Source organism: Heterodontus francisci, chromosome 32 (assembly GCF_036365525.1).
Source record: "Heterodontus francisci isolate sHetFra1 chromosome 32, sHetFra1.hap1, whole genome shotgun sequence".
NCBI classification, from domain to species: Eukaryota; Metazoa; Chordata; class Chondrichthyes; order Heterodontiformes; family Heterodontidae; genus Heterodontus; species Heterodontus francisci.
Window position 1 is genome coordinate 9,424,534 of NC_090402.1, and position 22,241 is coordinate 9,446,774.

At 41.4% G+C, this 22,241-nt stretch overlaps 1 protein-coding gene across 1 annotated transcript in view; it reads right to left on the bottom strand.

The window, feature by feature from the left end:
* col27a1b (collagen, type XXVII, alpha 1b) overlaps positions 1 to 20,196 on the bottom strand; it is a 592,171-nt gene extending 571,975 nt beyond the window's left edge. Inside the window, exon 1 of the mRNA XM_068012172.1 lies at positions 20,077 to 20,196. Coding sequence (XP_067868273.1) covers positions 20,077 to 20,129 — 53 coding nt within the window. The 5' untranslated portion in view covers positions 20,130 to 20,196. The remainder of the gene's footprint in view (positions 1 to 20,076) is intronic.
* Between the last annotated feature and the right edge of the window lie 2,045 nt (positions 20,197 to 22,241).

Below are 22,241 nucleotides of genomic sequence, written 5' to 3' on the forward strand. Positions count from 1 at the left end.
GCAACATCTTCATAGCTCAGCCTGCATTCTGCAACAAAATCAGCCCTGCAGTGGGATTATTTTTAGGGCCAGGTACCCAAATTGCAGGTAGGTAATTTTTTTTTAGAACTTTTTCTGTTGCCAAGTGTCAAAGCACTGCCAGAGCCACTCAGCTCCAGACATCATTACAGCCTTGGTCCAAACATGGGGGAAAAAGCTGAATTCCAGAGGTGAGGTGACTGTGATTGCCCTTGACATCGAAGCAGCATTTGACTGAGAGTGGCATCAAGGAGCCCTAACAAAATTGAAGTCAGTGGGAATCAGGGGGAAAACTCTCCACTGTCTGGCGTTATACCCATCACAAAGGAAGATGGTTGTGGTTTTTGGAGGTCAATCATCTCAGTCCCAGAACATCACTGCAGGAATTCCTCAGGGTAGTGCCCTAGGCCCAACAATCTTCAGCTGCTTCATCAATGATCTTCCCCCCAACATAAGGTCAAAATTGGGGACGTTCGCTGATGATTGCACAGTGTTCATTACCATTCGCAGCTCCTCAGATACTGAAGCAGTCCGTCTCCACATGCCTGCATGCAACAAGACCTGGACAACATTCAGGCTTGGGCTAATAAGTGGCAAGTAACATTTGCGTCACACAACTGTCAGGCAATGACCATCTCCAACAAGAGAGATAAAAACAAGAAATGCTGGAAATACTCAGCAGGTCTGGCAGCATCTGTGGAGAGAGAAGCAGAGGTAACGTTTCGGGTCAGTGACCCTTCTTCGGAACTGGCAAATATTAGAAATGTCAAAGCAAGTAAAGCGGGGGTGGGGCAAGAGATAACAAAGGAGAAGGTGTAGATTGGACAAGGCCACAGATTAGCTGACCAGAAGGTCATGGAGCAAAGGCAAACAATATGTTAATGGTGTGTTGAAAGACAAAGCATTAGTACAGATAGGGTGTTAACGGGCTGAACATTGAACAGCAGCAAGTACAAGGCACAAAGATGCCATCATCCTCAATGTTCTCAGTGATGCCGGATGCCAGGGTCCCCATTGCAGCTGGCCCCATGATGTGGAGAACCATCTCCTCCTGAGGGTTCAGGGGATGCAGGCGCACCTGTTTCCCCACCAGTTCTGCTCTGCTCCCTTCTATTGTGTCTCACCTTGTCCTGCAAGAGAGGGGGCAGAATGTCAGTGATTGTGTTGCACTGTGTTGGGGTGATGTGTCTGCCACAGCTGAATCACTGAAGGTATGTGCAGGTAGCGAGAGGCAGATAGCATTGGTAGATGTGTGAGGGGGCGGTGGAGTATCTGAACTATAGGTGTGAGTCCTGTGTGCCAGGGGGTGCTGATGGGTGAGTAATGGGGGTATGGTGCATTGAACAGTGAGAGAGGTTGGTGTTGTGGTGGGTCGGAGATGTCATGTGAAGATGCATTCACTAGCCTTGACCACCCGAGGTCTTGTGACACTGCTGTCAGATCCTCAGGTCCAGATTGACCTCCCAGGCCACCTGCTCCCACTCCCTTCTGAGGGTGGTCCTTGAGAGCCTTCTGACTCCCTACACAACCACGGATTCTCTCCTTCTGCCCACCTCCACCAGAAAAGCCTCCAGCTCTGCATTCCTGACTCTGAAAACCTCTCTTTGCCTGGTGTTCACTTCAAATAGTTTTCAGTGCAATTTCCCTTTAAGAGGGACAGCCTGTCTTTAAGAGGAGCTGGCTGGTTCTTTCATGTGGTTTCTGAACAATGCTACTGGGCTCCCCTGCTGAGCACAGAGGCAGTCAGCAGTGTTAAGAAAACAGCAGCTTCAGATCAGGTGTGCTGCCCACCACATTTTCTTGCTGCCCACCTCGATCTGCAAATTGGAACCATCACACCCAAAAAAAAAGCAACTGAATTTCTTGCCCACAGTCACAAAGGTTACAGTGGTTTAAAAAAAAAAGTTCAGAATGCAAAATAAAAACTAAAAATCTTTCTGCATTTACATATCTCCACCTATATAGTTAGTTATGATTCAACTCAGAATCTATACCCTTTTCTGTGGCGGTTACAACCTGGGTGTAATGGATGTTCCTGTGTCTTCTACCATCACATTTCTGCTCTAAGTAGCTGATGGTATATCTATCTCTCAATTTACAGTCATTTTTCCTTCAACTTTAACAGTATCACAAATATTTAATGCATTTTGAATGAATAGCTGATCATTGTAGTTACACACCTTTTTAAATTCATCATTCATCAAACTCAAACTTTGGGACAGATAATAATCTAATTTAAATATGGCTTCAACCATTAAAAATTAATTATTTGTTATTGTCGGCTGTGTGCTTTCAACAGAATCCTGATGGATTTGAACACAAAGGTGAGAGCATTCTCCTTTTCATCCTCAGAGCTATGCCCAGGATTTCCTCTCTTTGGAACAAGTATTATAATAGAATTGAATGATAATGTATAGTTTTGGTTAAGATATTAGCAAAGCTATAAACGACTCAAAAGGAATATAATTAGCTCTAAAGGGAAATTGCTACACTTGTGTCCCAAAAGCTCAAGTGAGCTCAGATCGACCTAATCAAAATCTCACCGAAGTGACAAATTAGTTTTAAGATTCTCATCTGTTGTAGTTAATTATCTTTATTTAAATATAAAAGTGCAGGAAAGTATGGAAGAAAAAGCCTTGTGACCCATCCAGCCTTCCATGGAACATGTATGGCAGCTATATTGGCCCCAACTTTGGGGTAGTAATGACAGTGAAACTGTCAGCATCTCTGTCATTACTCCTCTGAAACCGACAGCAACTTCTGGTGTCCACACATGCTCAGTTATCAGTTAAACGTGGAAATTCAGAAGTTGCTCTGCTTCTCCTTAGGGTGTGTTGTTGAAGAACTACGAGAAGAGATTACACAAACTAGGGTTGTATTCTCTGGAATTTAGAGAGTTAAAAGGGGTGATTTAATCGAGTCTTCAAGATTTTAAGGGGAACAGATAGGGACGATAGATTTCCACTTGCTGGGGTTCTAGGGTTAGAGGGAAATAAATACAGCCAGACCTGTCAGAAGTGAAGTTAGGAAACACTTCTACACGCAAAGTAAGTTTGGAACTCACTTCTGCAAACAACAGTTGATACTGGGTCACTTCTTAATTTTAAATCTGAGAATGATAAGGTTTTGTTAACCAAAGGTTTGAAGGGATATGAAATAAAGGCAGATATATGGAATGAGATCACAATTCAGCTATGATCTCACTGAATGTGGAACAGGCTCACGGGGCTAACTCCTGGTCACTATGTTACTATTACTGGAATTGGGAAGAATAGATGTGATGAGGGTGAGAGGGTAAGATCTTCATATCTGACAATTCTCAGCCCAAGATGTCACCAGAATTCAAATCACAGTCCAGGCCTAATCTTTGGGAATGACGGTACAATGTCAACAGGGAAGAATGAGAGTCGCCAACTGAAGCCAGCCCATCTAGTGCTGCATGGAAAGACTACCTAAGGTAGCTGGTGCACATATGTAGCTGAAAAACTAGGCAGTAAAAGAACTGGTGTGAGCCAGACCTTGATTGTGACACATGCTCATCAAATCCTGCACAGAATAGTGGCTTGATTGCTAATATATTATTGATTTCAACAAAATAAAGGCATTTTAAATTGAAAAAGCAAGTGTGTGTCAATGATTCCAAGCATACACGCACACATGTTCTGTAGCTGGTAGGACCATTTGTGAAAGAAATCGAGAATTTGATAACAGGAAGTTCCTAATAAAGCTCGGTTAAAATATGATGTTCTCAAATTATTAAAGCAATATTCCAGTTGTTAGGATCAAACCAACACATGGTTCACACATATGCTTCCAAGTCTGCTCCTTTTCCTTGGAGTGAGTGGCAGAATATCCCTTTATGAACCATGGTTAAAATTTGTTCAAGGTAAATGCATTGCATGGTATTCAGTGTCGAGGATAAGGTTCTATTCTCGTCAGCACAACAACCGAGACCCATTTGTTGATATGACGGGAGACTCTATTGTTCAGCTATATAAACCAGAGAGCTTCAAGGTTCAACCCTTTGTACCTGTAATTCATATTTACTAGCGATAGAAGCACTAACATAATGTGAGAGCATCATTACCAAGGATCAGGGTAATCATTGCGGGGTAATTTGGGCAAGTTATAGATATACTTTGTCAGTGTCGCCTAGACCCGAAGAACAAACATAAAATATACTGTATCACAGATAGTAACTTATAAAATTAAACTTCTGTTCAAAACTACCATTTTTAATCTGCACCACTGCCTTTCCCCCATTGCCATAGCAATCAGTGCACTGTGAACATAGGAGTACAGGAACTGGAAGAGGCGGTTTAGCCCCTCAATTCCGTTCAGCCATTCAATAAGATCATGGCTGATCTGTGACCCAACTCCACAGACCTGCCTTTGCCCCATATCCTTTACACCATTGGAAACAAAAATCCATCAATCGCAGATTTGAAATTAACAACTAATCCTGCATCAATTGCCATTTGTGGAAGAGGGTTAAAAAGACTCCTCCCACCCTTTGTGTGTAGGAGTGTTTCCCCATTTCACTCCTGAAAGGTCTGGCTCTAATTTTTAGACTCTGCCCTCTATTCCTAGACTCCCCAACCAGTGGAAATAGTTTCTCTCTATTTGCCCTATTTGTTCCCTTATTGTCCTTCATTCTGAAGATCCACAAAGATTACTGGGACAAGCTGGATTAAGTAATTGTTGCACTAATTAATTCTGTAAAAATTAAAGGCAATGATCTATATACGCATCTCCTGGGGTCATTTGTTGTTATAAATTATTTCAAAAAATAAAAAGTTTGAAAGAGAAAGAACAGCTAAAGCCGGTTGGTCAATTTAAAATACAGAGAGGAAACACTGTAATTTGTATCTAAACCCAGTAAATCCCCCCCTTCTGGAATCTCTTACAGATCTTTTATTGCAGTTATTCATTGCTGCAAGTCAGTTCCTGTGATATCCTCAGAAGCCAATTACATCCCCTCGTAGCTTTTATTATATTTAGTCATTGCTAATGCAGAAGCATCATGATGCTTCCTGTAGCTGATCAGGGTGAGTTTTATTTTTGCAGTGCACTAGAAATTCCATGTGACTTGCTGGCAGGGTGGAAGAGATTTAACAGCTCTCTCTTTTATTGAGCAGTATATGGAGATAGCACTCCACATTCTTCCCTGTAGAATTCAACAGTCCAGTTAATCCTTCTGTATCCTGCAAGGCTCATGGCTGTTCACAAGGAGTTCTGTGCAGGTTTTAAAGAATTTGTTTCTGGGTGGGGTGCAAGGGGAATGGTTTTGCTCAGTGCCGAGAACTGCCTGCATTAAAACTCATGCACATGAGACACACACATAAAGTTAATGGTCTGGAGTATGCAATGGAAATAAAGGTGAGGCCATCAGCACTCACTGTTATTATGGCGTAAATCAGACAGCAACTCCTGGCACCCGCACATGTGCAGTTATACACAAAAATCAGGAAGTTGTTGTCCAATTTTCCCTGCTCCTCCACAAGCTTTTCAGTTCTGGTACTTCGCTGATAGATTCGGCATTAAAACACAGGAAGGGTGTGAGGTTGCTGTATTTACCCACTTGTTACCAACTAAACACACCAGAAAAAGTTAGGGCTGGTGCATTCAGGTGTCAATGATTTTTTAAACAGTGTGATACATCTTAATTACAAACAGCCTCTCTATCTTCTCAGGGTAACCTGGGATGAACAATTGATGTACTTTGCCAGTGTTAGCTACATCCAAAGAACAGATATAAAGACCTGGATTTAGTGGCCAGCAGCAAATCAACAGCACTTGCTGCTGACCTCGCGGAAAGCTACCCACAATGATCTAGTGATCTCCATGGCATGGATTCCCCCTTTCCCAATGGCTGTTTAAATTTGGTGCCATGTCAAGGGGATCTGCAGGCGTTCAGCAACAGTAATGCCAGCCAGCAGGGTAAGCAGCCAGTCACACTGAAGCATTCACACAGCCAACCAGGAAGTTAAAAGCATTAACACCCTTCACTTTTAATTTTCAGATAGCACAATAAATTATTTTAGCTTCTATCTTAATTCAAAAATAAGCAAACTTTTAAAAAAAAATATGGAACTTCGTATCATTGAGAAATTTGACAACTTACAAATAAAAAATAAATTTTTTAGGGCCAGAGAGGGTGTTTAGCAGTAATTCTGAAGTTAGTACTCCATTAAAACACAGTTACAAATCATTCAACAAGATGTAACTTTTTCAAGAGTTTTTGCAGCAAAACTGAAGTGCTCATCAATACAATAATTTCCAACTCAATGCACTCTGGGTGTGCCTCAACAGCCCACCCTCTGGAGAGGCATAGAATCTCTGACAGTAACTTCTGGATTTCCATGTTATTCTGCATATGTGTAGACTGCAGAAGTTGCTGTCAGTTTTAGTGGAGCAATGGTGGTGAACTCTGACAGTTTCACCACCGTGAGCACTGCAAACTGTAGGCAAATATATACTATACCACCAGTTATAACCTATCAAATTAATTTCAGCTAAAAATTACCATTAGTAATCACCCAAGGTGCTGCCAGAGCCTCCTCCCACTGCCATAGTATTCAGCACACTGTGCTTCACTCTGGAGATCCACCAAAATTATTGGGACAAGCCGGATTAAGTAACTGTTATACTAATTAATTCTGTAAATATTAAAGGCAATGATCTATATACGCATCTCCTGGGGTCATTTGTTGTTATATATTTCAAAAAATAAAAAAAGTTTGAAAGAGAAAGAACAGCTAAAGCCGGTTGGTCAATTTAAAATACAGAGAGGAAACACTGTAATTTGTATCTAAACCCAGTAAATCCCCCCCTTCTGGAATCTCTTACAGGTCTTTTATTGCAGTTATTCATTGCTGCAAGTCAGTTCCTGCGATATCCTCAGAAGCCAATTACATCCCCTCGTAGCTTTTATTATATTTAGTCATTGCTAATGCAGAAGCATCATGATGCTTCCTGTAGCTGATCAGGGTGAGTTTTATTTTTGCAGTGCACTAGAAATTCCATGTGACTTGCTGGCAGGGTGGAAGAGATTTAACAGCTCTCTCTTTTATTGAGCAGTATATGGAGATAGCACTCCACATTCTTCCCTGTAGAATTCAACAGTCCAGTTAATCCTTCTGTATCCTGCAAGGCTCATGGCTGTTCACAAGGAGTTCTGTGCAGGTTTTGAAGAATTTGTTTCTGGGTGGGGTGCAAGGGGAATGGTTTTGCTCAGTGCCGAGAACTGCCTGCATTAAAACTCATGCACTTGAGACACACACATAAAGTTAACGGTCTGGAGTATGCAATGGAAATGAAGGTGAGGCCATCAGCACTCACCGTTATTATGGCGTAAATCAGACAGCAACTCCTGGCACCCGCACATGTGCAGTTATACACAAAAATCAGGAAGTTGTTGTCCAATTTTCCCTGCTCCTCCACAAGCTTTTCAGTTCTGGTACTTCGCTGATAGATTTGGCATTAAAACACAGGAAGGGTGTGAGGTTTCTGTATTTACCCACTTGTTACCAACTAAACACACCAGAAAAAGTTAGGGCTGGTGCATTCAGGTGTAAATGAATTATTAATGGCATGAGAAGTCTTAATTACTGCCAAACATCTCTGGCCTCGAAAATTTAATTTTACAATTGTGGAGTCTGATTCCTTCAGAATTGAATCATTGTTGGAGATTTTTAACTTGTCTTTTCTGTATGTTTTATGTGTCTCTCTCTCTTAATCCCATATTTCTTTGATCTCTTTGCTTTCTGGACATGATTTTACATTAAATACTCTAATTTAACTTTCCTGGTTTGGTGTCTGTGTGTCTCAGTGAGGATTCTCCCATCTGACTGGATGAAGAGACACACTTATCCTGTTCAATCATTGCCACAGATCCCCTGTAGAGGGTGCAGTGCTGAAAAGACCCTCTCGGAACCTTAAGTTGCCACTCAAAATCCCATGAAAAGTCTGTGAACAGCTGTAAGTGTAATGAATGTAGAGTGCTGTTCCTTTACTGCTGGCCACAATATCCGGCCCAATGATTTTTCTCAAGAGTTTTCTTTAAATGTTTTCTTGCTGCTTAAAGCTTTGAATACTAATTAGCACACATGTATAAGATGATACATTGTCACACAGTGACTTCATAAGAACATGTATAAAATGGTATCTGCTGGATAGCTTAAAATAACAAATTTACCAAGCCAAGTAAAGTATTTATAAAGCAGACTGCTGTCACAGGAAGGAATACAAAAAAGATTAAAAAGTGATTGATAAAGAACTGTCTTTCTGAAGGAAGACAAACGGAAAGAGAGATCAGCACTTTTTGTTCTTCCATGTCCTTATCTTGGTCTTGGTTGACTTCTGGTCAGGCATTCATAGCATGCTTTTCTTTCCTATTTCTGTGCCATTTATTATTTTGAAGCTTTTATTCATTTCCGTTTAATTTCCCCTTTGATGGACACAGTACAGTAGGCTCTGGTTTCTGTTTTCAATTTGCCTTAGTTCTGCTGGATGGATTTGAGATGAATTGAAAACAGAAATTACCCTACAGGGAATGTGATGAATATTTTGCATTTTAATTTTTAAAAATTTATTTAGCAATCTTGTTATTTGCTATTGACTGGGTGCGGGCTGAACAAAGATAACTGAACACAGCTGAATTCAAAACAAACTCAATGAGAGATATGGGGAACTGTCATATGGAACAAATATAAGAAGGTACTGGAGGTGCCAACCCTCCAGGATTGTCCTGAAGATTAATCTCCAGGACATTGCTGGAAGTAATCCAAGAGGAATAGGAGCAGTAAAGAAAAAAAATCTTCAAAAGTTTCATTCATCAGTCCTAAAAATGTTGGAGTTGGGAAATAAAAGGCTGTTTGACCGACTGTCGAGAATCATCCAATCGGATAATGAAGAGTCTGTACACTTTCCCATTGCCATGGCAATGAGTTGCCCCTTGGGAATTGACATAAAGTCATAATGGCACAGAAGGAGGCTATTCGATCCATTGAGTCCATGCTGGTTCTAGAGTAATGCAATCAGTCTCATTCCCCTGCTTGATCCCCGTCACCCTGCGTTTATTTCCCTCAAGTGCCCATCCAATTTCCTATTGAAATCATTCATTGTCTCCGCCTCCACCACCCTCGTAGGCAGTGAGTTCCAGGTCATTACCACTCGCTGTGTAAAAAAGTTCTTCCTCACATCCCCTCTACACCTTTTGCCCAAAACCTTATATCAGTGTCCCCTAGTCCTTGTACCATCAGCAAATAGGAACAGCTTTTCTTTGTCTACCTTATCTAAACCTGACATAATCTTGTACACCTCTATCAAATCTTCCCTCAGACTCCTTTACTTCAAAGAGAACACCCCAGCTTCTCCAACCTAACCTTGTAGCTGTAACCATTCTGGTAACTCACCTCTGCACCTTCTCAAGAACCCTTGCATTCTTTCTAAAGTGTGGTGACCAGAACTTGATGCAATACTCTAGTTGTAGCCTAACAGAGTTTTATAAAGGTTCAGCATAACTTTCCTGCTTTTGTACTCAATACCTATACTTATGAAACCCAAGACCCAATATACTTTGCTAACCACTCTCTCAGTATGTCCTGCCACCTTCAAAGATCTATACACACGAATCCGCCCCCCCTCCCCCTCAGGTCCCTCTGTCCCTGCACATGTTGGCCAATCAATGGGCTGGAGGGGTGGGGTGGGTGGGGGGGGGGTGGGGGTGGAGTGTGGGGGGCAGGGCAGTTGGAGAAAGGAGCTCATGTGATGAAACCTACAGGAATCTAACCAGCCAGAGTTACCTAAAAGGTACAAATAAAATGGGACTTCGTACAAATATGGAAACTGGCAATGATGGGACTCCCAAGAACATGCTTGGGAGTAGGTACAAAGTGATTTGGAGCAAAGGCCAAATGCAATGGGTCTTTGGGTAAATATTGTACACCTTGGGGAAAGCATGAAGGTTAAATGCAGTAGGATGCAGACCATGTACATAGACCCAGTACAGCAGGATGTGGATAAAATGCCATGTGTGCCGTGGGAAAAACATCAGGATCAAATACAGTAATACTTGGTGAAAGTGTGGCAGGTCCCAGCAACAGCGTTTGAGTCAAACGTTCAGATCAGATAGGATGAAAACACAAATGTTAACAACAAATGGTACTCGGACACAAGACTGACAAACTATTGCATGCAGTCCTTTTATTTTTGTAGCATTTAAAGAATAGACAGATGACAAATCTTAGGGACATAAGGAATATGCTCATCTGCATTATCGCAGTAACTGCTTTCACTCTCTAACACCATGTTGCTATCAGTGTCGTGTAACAGGAAACAACACTTTGGTGAGATGTTGCAGTTGGCAAGCATCATAAGCTAACAGCCCACTACAACTAACTTTCATTCTGCCAGTAAGCCTGTTAGTGTAATACTCACTTATTTTAACTGGTGTGAAGAGGAGAAAGGAACTTACGCCCAGTAGCGAAATGAAAACTGGATTACAAAACTTGTTTACTAAACTTCCACCTCCAACAAAACTCTACTGCCATGAAAACACAAGGCTGGAATTCTGCCCTATTGAGATCACAGGAGAATCTTTAACCCATGCAAATAAACACTGCGCAGCGGGGGCTTGTTCTTTTCCTGGGCAATTGGGGAACAGCGGAGTGTCCTCTGTTGCCAAGGATAGAATAAAATTGGAAATGGACAGTATATCCAATAATAAAACCCATTCATTATTATTGATCCATTACTGGCAGGTGGCTGTTAAATGAATAATGATAAGCAGACTTATAAAACCATTGCAAAAATCAGATGGCAATATTTCCAATGGAAAATCCAACTGCTAAGTCGAAGCAAAAATTGGAACATGCCTCTATTTACAAGCCACTCTGATAAAAGAATGCTACAGCTATCCAAATAATCTCACCATCAATAATATTGGCCATTCTATGCTCTGTTAACAACCTAAATCTTTGTTGCTATATCTATGTCAATTATCCTCGTCAACCAGTGAAGCAGATCATCTCTCTGGTGAAATTAGTCGTGCTTAGCAGTCCATACACGATTGTTAAAATAATGGTATCAGTGGCTGGATAATCTGAATGTCAATTGTATTGACAATAATAAACTTAACACAAATTCAACTGAAGATCTGGGTGTTAGCTGTTGCTGGAAGTGTTACGTTATCACTATAGAGTGGTGGTATCAGATTCATCCTGGGACATTGCCAAGTATGATTACAGACATGCAAAGTCAGTGTAATAAATTGGAAGTAATTTTATTATATTCAAATTGTTGCCCTATTTTACAGTAAAATATTATCCGCAAAGAAATTTGAATTGACATATTTCAAAACATATCTTGTTTGTTGCCAGCATTAGAGCCTTTGATACAAACACTTGAAACAATCAGCGAGTCAGGCAGAATCTTTCAAGAGAATACAAGTCAAAATTCCAGGTGTAGAACTTTTCCTCAGAAATGGAAGATATTACAGCTGAATAGCATTTTAAAAAAGAATGAACAATGGAAAGGTGGGTGGAGAGCACTCAACCGCCACACACCTTCTACACTGTTCCAATCAAAAGCAAGTCAAGCTCTACATGCAATAAGTTCTTTATGTTGTCTGATGCAACTTAAATGAGATGCGTGGAGTCCAGTTATCTGAAGATCTCCAACAGGTTTATTTACAGCTTGACTATTATATAAAGTACAGAGCTAACTATTTACAGAACCTTACTCTGGGTGTTACAGTTGCAAAGTGACCCTGGCTCCTATTCACATGATGACATCCTGGTACTTGGCTCATTAGCATACTAAGATCTTAAAGGGACATCATGCTTAAAGGCAATTATACAACATTACTGACAGCTCTGCATCGTTCTACTAGCCACTTAGCAGACTTCTGACCTTAATTTTGACTTATACAACTTCAGAACATAACTGTAGTTCCCATTTTCTCTCTGGCACCAGGTGCTGCCAACGTTGTATGTATGTGATAGCATTTCCAAGGATGAGTGAGGGGAATGGGTTGTGCTTGAGTTGAGGATCCCTCCCCCAGTCACAACACTATGACACCTTTGGTGTTGACCTGCCTTTTTTGACTTCCACCAAACTCCTGAGCCACTGGAGCCAGGTTTCCCAGTCTATCTATCCATCCACCTTCAGTTATTCCCACACTTTCAGTATCTTGTATATGTCTTTAATGTATTTCATTTCTCTTATCAGACTTCCTTTTATCTCAACTGCAAATAGATTCTTCCATTTAACCATGTCCAGTTCTCCACCTCAGCAATTTACAGATCATTCTCTTTTCTTTCCTCTGTGTGTGTGTGAGACTCTTGTATTATCCCCCTTCCCTTTTCCACACTTTCTTTTTTAATGCTGTTCTTCTGTAATATTGTCCTGAGGATCAGAGAAATACGATTCTGTACTGGAAACACAAACTTGTGTTCTCTCCACAGATACTGCCTGACCTGCAGAGTGTATCCAGCAATTGCTGCTTTCATTTCAGATTTGCAGCATCCACAGTATTTTGTTTTTTTGCAGTAGAAACAGTGTTGTAACTAATACTGCAACTGGAACATCTTCTCTGAACTGCCAACAAGACTGAGGTTTTGCCTCTATTGCCCTATTGGAAGACGAAACCAGTTGCTGGTTACTTTTCGACAAAGAAATGTTTCCTGTCATCCGTCCATTTTACCAGTTTATATGCTTCAGTTGCACACAGCCTTGGTCAGACCCCATTATTGTGATACACCTTTTAAGAAGGTGTGGTTATGTTTTCGATTCACAACAGTGTAAGGGAAATGATGTAATGTACCATGTAACTTCTACTCTGTGTCTGAGTCTGTAGAGTGTAGTCATCCAGAATAGACCTATGAGATTACTCCTAGTTGTACACGTGCAACATAGTTGTCAATAAAGAACTCACATTACGTGTTAACCAATCTCTTATGTATGGTTGGTACTTGTATATATTCAACACTAACACAAGGAGATGAAAGCACAACACCCATATGGAAAATTGGGTTCAGATTTGGGCACTGCACTTCAGGAAATATATATTGGCCTTGGAAGGAGGACAGTGCAGATTCAGAATGATCCCAGGGCTTAAAGTGTAGAATTATGAAAACAAAGTTGCATAAAACCCGGAATTCCGAGCAGGAGTTCCAGTCTCCACTTGCTGGGACTGTCTGGAGTGGGGTTCCAACCCTGCACCACCAGACTCAGACAGGAATGCTGTCACTGAACCAAAGGCTCGCTTCCATCAGTTTGGTGAATAGCACAAATCATCACCGAACCAGCCGAGTGCTATAGCAGGAGGCAGATCTCCAGCAATCCTCCAGTTCCTGTGATTGCTATTATATGTATCTCAGTCCATTCATAAAATGCTCAGCCATTAAGAATTTTACCTTTTTAATGAAAAGCTGTTCAGCAATTTTACAAATTTAAAAGCATTTACAGAAAGAAAGGACCTGCATTTCCATAGCACCTTTTAAGACCTCGGGATGTCCTGAGCGCTTTACAGTCAATGAAGTACTTTTAAAGTAGTCACTGTTGTAACGAAGGAAACACAGCAGCCAATTAAGCACAACAAGGTCACACAAACAGCATTGAGAAAATGACCGAAAATGGCGGCACAGTGGCGCAGTGGTTAACACCGCAGCCTCACAGCTCCAGAGACCCGGGTTCAGTTCTGGGTACTGCCTGTGTAGAGTTTGCAAGTTCTCCCTGTGTCTGCGTGGGTTTCCTCCGGGTGCTCCGGTTTCCTCCCACAGCCAAAAAGACTTGCAGGTTGATAGGTAAATTGGCGATTATAAATTGCCCCTAGTGTAGGTAGGTGGTAGGGGGATATAGGGACAGGTGAGGATGTGGTAGGAATGTGGGATTAGTGTAGGATTAGTATAAATGGGTGGTTAATGGTCGGCACAGACTCGGTGGGCCGAAGGGCCTGTTTCAGTGCTGTATCTCTAAATCAAAAAATCAAAAAATCAAAATTGGCTTGTAGTCCCTTAAGTTTAGAGGGTTGCGGGAATATCTAATTGAGGTATTTAAAATGGTAAAGGAGTGAAATCAGGAAGTACTTTGTCACATAAAGGGTGCTGGAAATCTGGAATATGCTTCCCCACATTTCTTACACCACAACAGTGACAACACTTCAAAAGTAGTTCATTATCTTTAAAGCACAATGGGATGACATGAAAAGACACTATATATATATGCAAGTCTAGAAATCTGAGGGAATATTTTTCCTGTTGGAAATACGGAGGCCTGACTTCCAACAGCCAATTGCAAGTCCACTGCCTGCATTTTTCTGTCCACAGTGAACAGAAATAGTGCACAGCATGCCTGTTATTTTTCTGTGTGTGCTGTCGCAGGGCAAAGCTCCTGACTGCCCGTGAGTGTTTAGAAAGTTGGGCCCGTATCCACACAAAATGTTAACCTTCCTTTTCTTTCTGATGCTAAGGGATCTTCAGTGTTTCTGCTTTATCATGCAAAACCCTTATCATCCAGCACACATACTAATCCTCCTAGTCATTCAACAGTGATACAAACACTCTTACTCGGTAAGCTCAGATAAAGATCCACCTCTTCATTCAAAGCACAAAACCTTCCTTCCTCCCCTTCCACACACATGCACAGGTTCAACTCAATCAGCACAGAGACAAACCCTTAACCTCATTCGATACCTAGGTCTTTTTGTCCAGCCATCACAAACCGACCCTATCATTCAGCAAAGATGCAAATACTTACTTCTCATTCACTGCAGATACAAAACCTTCCCCTTGTTGAGCAGGTACAAACCCTCCTCCTTATGCAGCAGCCAGAGCAGAACTCTCATTCAGTACAATGACAAATCCTCCCCCTCATTCAATCCAAAGCTATAATTGTCATTCATTACAGGTACCATCTCTCCTTCCTGTTCAGTATACAGCTATAAATTCACACCTTTTTTATCACCCGTACCTTCTTTTTGTCTCCTGCAACCTTTATATTTTTCTTAGAAGGTCAGTGAGAGTGGAGTTCAGCTGCAAGCAATCAACCGGAATAATTTTTGCACAGCTTGTCATTTGACAAGTAGAAATTATTTTTTCACTTAACTAAATTAACAGTTTAATTGTGAATAATTAAGTCTAGAGGACAGACGCCAATTATCCAACTGTCCAGCTGACCTTTAAACCAAGGAAGAAGCATAAACTGGATCCTAGACAATGGTCAGAAATTCAAAGTCAAATCTCAACTGGGCTGGAGGAAAATATTGCCAACATCTCTCCCACCAGCAATCCATACTGGTATTGGAATTTATCAATGAAGCCTACCTGAAGTGGATTAATACCCCACTTGACTCCTTTTCCAAATCTCAGATTTAGCCTCGATTCTATGTTACTTTTATTAAAATTTAGATTGAAATTTCCCAATGGCTCCACTGCTAAAGTTGTATAGCTGATACAGGTCTGTGCTGGGGTAGCTGGTCTTAGCAAGGGCAATGGGAGGGCACAACAATTGACCTTGACTCTGCATTGGGTTCCAGCGCCTCTACTGGCCATGGAGAGATTTGTAGCTGTAAAGGACATGAAGAGAGCTTTCATTGGCTAGTAATGCGATGATTAGATGTGAGGTTCTGGTGCCTTTGTTCCTTTCACGAGATAGAAATCAGTACCGCTGTAAGGTGTTAATTCCGTGGGGTTGATCAAATGGTACATGTTGGTGACTACTTGATAATTAGCATGATCCAGTCACCAGTTTTCCAGTTTTTCTTCCTTCCTCATGGAGAAGTATCCACCCTACCGCTGGCATCTGCCTGTACCTCATTGAGAACTGGAGCTCAACATTTGGGGAAATATTGTGTTCACCAGAATGATACCAGGGCTTAAAGGGTGAAATATTGAGGAGAGGTGGCACAAACACTTTGAGTTAAGAAGGCTGAAAGGGAATCTAATCGAGGTATTTAAAATAATGGGATTCGATAGCGTAGGGAGGTTATGCTTCAGTTACATGGGGCATTGGTGAGACCACATCTGGAGGACTGTGTACAGTATTGGTCTCCTTATTTAAGGAAGATGTAAATGCGTTGGAAGCAGTTCAGAGAAGGTTTACTCGACTAATACCTGGAATGACCGGGTTGTCTTATGAGGAAAAGTTGGACAGGCTAGGCTTGTGTCCACTGGAGTTTAGAAGAGTAAGAGGCGACTTGATTGAAACACATAAGATCCTGACGGGTCTTGACAGGGTGGATGTGGAAAGGACGTTTCCTCGTGTGGGAGAATTTAGAACAAGGGGTCACTGTTTAAAAATAAGGGGTCACCCATTTAAAACAGAGATGAGGAGAATTTTTTTCTCTGAGGGTCGTGAGTCTCTGGAACTCTCTTCCTCAAAAGGCGGTGGAAGCAGAGTCTTTAAATATTTTTAAAGCAGAGGTAGATAGATTCTTGATAAGCAAGGGGGTGAAAGGTTATCGGGGGTAGGTGGGAATGTGGAGTCGAGGTTACAATCAGATCAGCCATGATCTTATTGAATGGCGGAGCAGGCTCGAGGGGCTGAGTGGCCTACTCCTGCTCCCAATTCATATGTTCACGTGCAGATACAGAGAAACTATTTCCTCTGGTGGAAGAGTTCAGAACGAGGGCATAATCTTAAAATTGGAGCTGATCGGTTCAGAGAGAAATTTGAAAGCATTTTTTCACACAAAGAGCAGTGGAAATCTGGAACATCTCTCTCCCAAAAGACTGTGGATGCTGGGACAACCAACATTTTCAAGACTAAGATCAACAGATTTTTGTTGGGCAAGGTTATCAAGGCATATTAATCTGAGACGGGTAAAAGGAATTGAGGCATTTCTATATATGTGCCTTTAAATAGCTTGGCGATATTTGTAAAGGTACTATTGCCCTTAAGGTAACTATCATGAGTTTCAACAATTCCACAGTTTTACAGCTAAACATAATTATCCTTCATGATTTAAACTAGAATGCAAATTGTATTTTAAAAAGTTTACATTTTTAGCTGGCAAAATATAAACAGTTAAATAGCTAGAATTATTTGGTACTGGCTATTGCATCCTAGTTACAGGTTGGCATGACAGGCATTGTCTATTCAGGAAATTTCTATAGATAAATGGGCACTCATTAAGGGAACGGGGGAAGGGGTCACCCTGCCACAATGTGCTGGAGTGCAATGATTTCTCCAAATGTTGAGCTCCCATACTACGCACAAAAAGTTGGCAAGTGCAGGGTAGCCAATTCTCCAAAGGCGAAGAATGAAATCTGGAGGACTACTGACCCTAGATCATGCTAATGCACCTCCTAGTGGTTGGCTGAACTGTAGCACTGGCAGATTTGAGCCAATCTATAGCCTGTCATTTCGGTCTCAAAAAGTATACGGCATGTGGGAAGCTACAGGAGGAGATCCTGGAGAGAAAAATAAGTACACTAGCAAATCTAAGTACACACACACACAATAAAATCATGATTGGGTGATATTCCCCCACCCCAAAAAAAATAGGCTTTTACACAACTGCCCTCACAAAATTAAAGCTAACATTCCAATCACACTTCTGACTATAGAATAACACATTAAGTATTACACACAGCAGTGCTCCTGCTTTTAGAAAATAACACATCCTTCAAAGCTCTGTGAGTAACACCATGGCAAATCTACTATGTAACAAAAACGTTTTCCAACTGTCTCCACTACATAGGCACAGTCACAGTGTTCGGTTTGGACTGGTCTGACTTGAACAGGACAGTACATATAATATGTACAAGGAATTCAACTATGTGGTCTGATGATTTTGTGAGCTGCCAGAGCAAAACCCAAGCAAAATCACAAGACTGACAACTCAGACAAAACACTTGTTGCAGTTTATAACATGATCCATAGTTTCATTTCTTTCCCACCCTTGTGTGGTACCACAGTCATGGTTAGAAATACTGTGATGCGGGTAAGGGGGTTACAAAAATGCTAACAGGAATACAGACGACATATGGAAGCACATGACCAGTATTATAGTATTACCAGTTTCTTTTCCAATAGAGCTTGGTGAAACATAATTAGAGACCACTGGACAAGATGACAGAAGAGGGCTAAAGAGGTTGATGCTCTATTTTATAGACTTCTATGTAAAAACAGGCAATACTGTCAATGGAGGTTAAGCACTACAATCCAGGAGAAAGCACTGTAGAGATTTGATTCACAATCTCCACAGAAATATTCACAATGCTAACTACAGACTGGCAGACTTCCAGTAATACAGTACAGAAAGATCTCTATGGATTAAAGTTATGGTGCAATTATAGTATGATCCTAAGGTCTGCAGTAACTGAACATAGCACGTCATGGTGTCCCAAGTATTGTCAAGATCTCCTGTATGCATTTTAATCTAAAAATTAACACACGCTCATACTGAAAATTTATATTTTTCTTGACTACTCGTCATCAGAGCACACCTTATGAAATAAAAATGAAAATCAATTTGATGACTTAAAAACTTTGGATAAGTAATATTCACTGCACTTTCAAACTACCCACAATGTTTACAATGCAGCTGCAAGACCACCACTTGATATCAGCTTACAACGTCAATATCAAGTCAAATTAGTCAGATAAATAAGGCTACATTTCCTGATTTATAAATAAAAAAGGGTGTTTTATGTTGGTACATTCAGCATGGACGCAACAATGCATTCGGTAAATTCCTGCCGTCGCAATGTGCCTTGTTCATTCCCTGGTTTTTAGACCAGCCGAAAACTGGCCACTGATTCTCATCTAACTGAAACCAGCGGAGATGCAGGACATTCACCTCAATTAGAGACGCTCGTTGTGTGAGACTAACTCAAGACCGGCTAGAATTATCCTAATTTTTGGTCAGCCCCCCTACCCCCAGCTCAACTCTCCCGGGAGTTTTTCAGCTGTCACAATCAGAAAAGTAAGGGTTTCTACTTCACTCTCAGCACGGGAGTTGTGTGTCTCTCACCTGAAATTACTCCGGATTGTGGACAATGCACCGCGTTCTACAAACGATTCAAGTCGCTGAGAAGCTGCCTGGCTGTGCAAAAACAGAGTGTGTGCGGAAATGAGTTCTGTCTGAGGATACAGCCTGATTCGGGACTGGAAGAAAAGCCTTTCCCTGCTAGTTTGGAAATGCTTCCCAGAGCAGTCCAGTCCAACATTGGGAGTTCCAGGCACCGTCTCCAAATTACTCACTCTCAAATCAAGACACACAAGTTATGTCGGAGCAAATTCAAGACCTGAATGTACTCAAAATAAGAATCCTGATACAAACTATGTGAAGGCTTAACCTGAGTTTGTTGAAATGCCCAGTTTACCTTCAACACTCGTATCACACATTGAAAATATTTTCATCCTTTGCCCGACACTTTCTTTAGTCTTGCAGGAATAAATGAGTAGCTTCTTGTAAAATCAGCAACACTGCTCTCTGAACACTAGACACATGCTCAATACTCATTCCTACTCACATCAGAAATAAATTAGAGACTGGTTGCATAAAAATGCAAACACACAAAAAAAACTACAATTCATTCGAAATTTGCAGCAGTTCCCTAACTTGTAACTGACAGATCTCTTGCCGGGAAAGAAGATGAACACACACACACACACACACGAACTTCCAACTAATCCATAGTACTACAGCACCAGTAACCTCCCCTTAAATGCAGAAAAAAGAGCTGAAAAAAAATCTGCTTTCCTTAATTTGCACTGTAAAAAAATTCTCAAACCATCATCCTAAATGTATCAAATTGTCAATAAAACCTCTGAAGTCTACAAGTCTGTTTTCCAAATGTGGGTCTGAATTATAACGCCACCCTGATAAGGGTAATATTTTAATCTACATGTCAACACAACCGTTCCCTCGCGGGATATCAAGGGACCGAGTGAGCCTTTCCTTCTCATGTGTCACTGAATTTTCCTAATCATCTCAGAAATGTAAATCCGGGTTTAAAATCACTTCCTGTCCGCCCGGAGCCACTTGAAGTCTCGGAACTTGGTGAAAAGTTTTCCGTTAAGTTTTGGGTTTTTTTTTTTAGGACTCACCCCCCGTAGGCAGCAGGCTTGCTGTTAGAGTCCGGAGCTGCCGCCGTCTCCATCCCGTTACTTCATTCTCTTTCTGAGTCCCATTGGGGAGAAAAGAGGCACATCTGACAACATCTGCCTGTTCACTCCATTGAGTTCTTGGAAACTTTTAAAGTGGAAAAAAAAAAATGGCTTGGGGAGGAAGCAGGCAAACTTTGCAGGCTGCTTAACTCTTGAACATCGAACTGTGCTGCTCCCTGGATGTGTCACATCGACTCTCAGTCCCATTGAAGTGCCAGCGGATGCAGAATGCTAGCAGCGAAACACTGCAGATTTCTTTCACATGTGTGTATAAAAACAAACCTTTGGAGGGAGAGGGGGGGGGGGGGCGGACGGGGGAACTTCAAAAAACTTTAAATCCCAGTGGGATCAACCGAAAGGCATGAGGGGGAATTCGTGGGGGTCTCACCCTCAGTCTGATACCTTCAGGGCTAAAGCCTGGTGCCACTGCCACCATGAATAACCCGAGGGTCTCGACATGTCCCGGCCGAACAAACTCCGGGACTGAAACCGCTCGGGAAGCAGCTGAAAAGGGCAAAGGAGGATTACAAAAGCGAGCAAGGATTTTCTAATATCCACTCTCTACTGCCGCCCCACGGCATGAAATGCAACTGCAAACTGACACCAACACACACACACACAAAATCCAGGCCCTTATTGACAAAGCTCCTGCAGATTTACCGATTGCAGTTTACTGCAAAAACTAATTGCAAGCAACTGAATCATTCAGCAACACAAAAAAGTCCAGTAGAAAACTGCAATAGTAAAAGCTTTGCTCAAAGATTTCAATCAATTTTAATTAGGATGGATTTACCTTTGGCTGCAAGAGTTAATGATCTGTACAAAATAACTAGCACCTGGAGATTATATACTGGATAGAACTCTAGCGAGGTATCAATAGATTTAATACTATGCTTCCTTAAAAAGGTCCATTTTGAAATTGAACAGTGGTAGCTAAAAGGAAAAGAACTTTATAAATATGTTGGACCTAATCTATAAAAAGAGAGTGGTGCAGTTGCTAGCACTGCTGTCTCTGAGATACAAGGTTCTGGGTTTAGGTCCCACTCTGGGGTTTGAGCACAAGAATCAAAGCTGCCCCTTCAGTGCAACATTGAGGGTGAGGTAACCCTAACAGAAACCTCCACTGACAATACCTCAGCAGAAATTCCTCATACCTTGGAAAGGCATGAGGAGGGCTAGATCCTACATTGGATGAACATAGCCGGTGATGGTGAATTGATACATTAAGTTAAGAATGACGACACATGGATCAGAACATAGTACAGGCTACAGTAATGCCAGGGCACTGTGTGAGATCAATTTTCATCCTCAGTCAATACATCTGTGTAAAATTCGACAGACTTGTTAAACTACAGTGTTTGTGTAGGCTTGATGTCCTCTTTGTGTGAGGGGCTATCCAGTGAATTGGAATTTTTACTTCCAAATGTTGCAAGTTACATAACATTTAAATATACTGTAAGTGTTGCTCTGGGACTAAAGGGAGGCTTGAGTTCTTTACTATGTAATTACAAGCTGCAGTTTAATAAAAGTAGTAAAATTGTTACCCTTTATTTGTTCATGGTTTAGTGATGTACGTGGATGCATTCATTGGTGCGGATTGTATGATAGCCAAGCAAGCAAGTCCATGCAATGATTATCTGGTGTAAGTTTGTTCCTATGTACGTGGTTGTGAGTCCCTTGGGTATGCAATTCCTTATTATAGCTGAGGAAGTGCATATATTAAGGTGGTGGGTTAATTGCATATGCTAGAGAGTGATAGTGAAAATCATTGACTGTAGCCTGTCTGTGTGCCACTGAACAGTTGGCAGAGACTCCCTGTGTTTGTTATTCAAATGTTTGACTGAGATTGCTTGTAGATGAAGAATTATAGTGAAGATTCTGTTTGCATGTTACTGAATGATTTAGCAGGGGTACTGCATTTCTGAAATATTGAAAGCTTTTTAGTTTAATGAAGATGCTATGTGTATTATAATGATCCCATATCTATCTCTAATGAACTACATATTCACAGAAGCACAGAATTGTTACAGCACAGAAGGAGGCCATTCAGCCCATCAGGTCTGCCGTGGCTGTCTGAGTGAGCAATTCACATTGTGCCGTTCTCC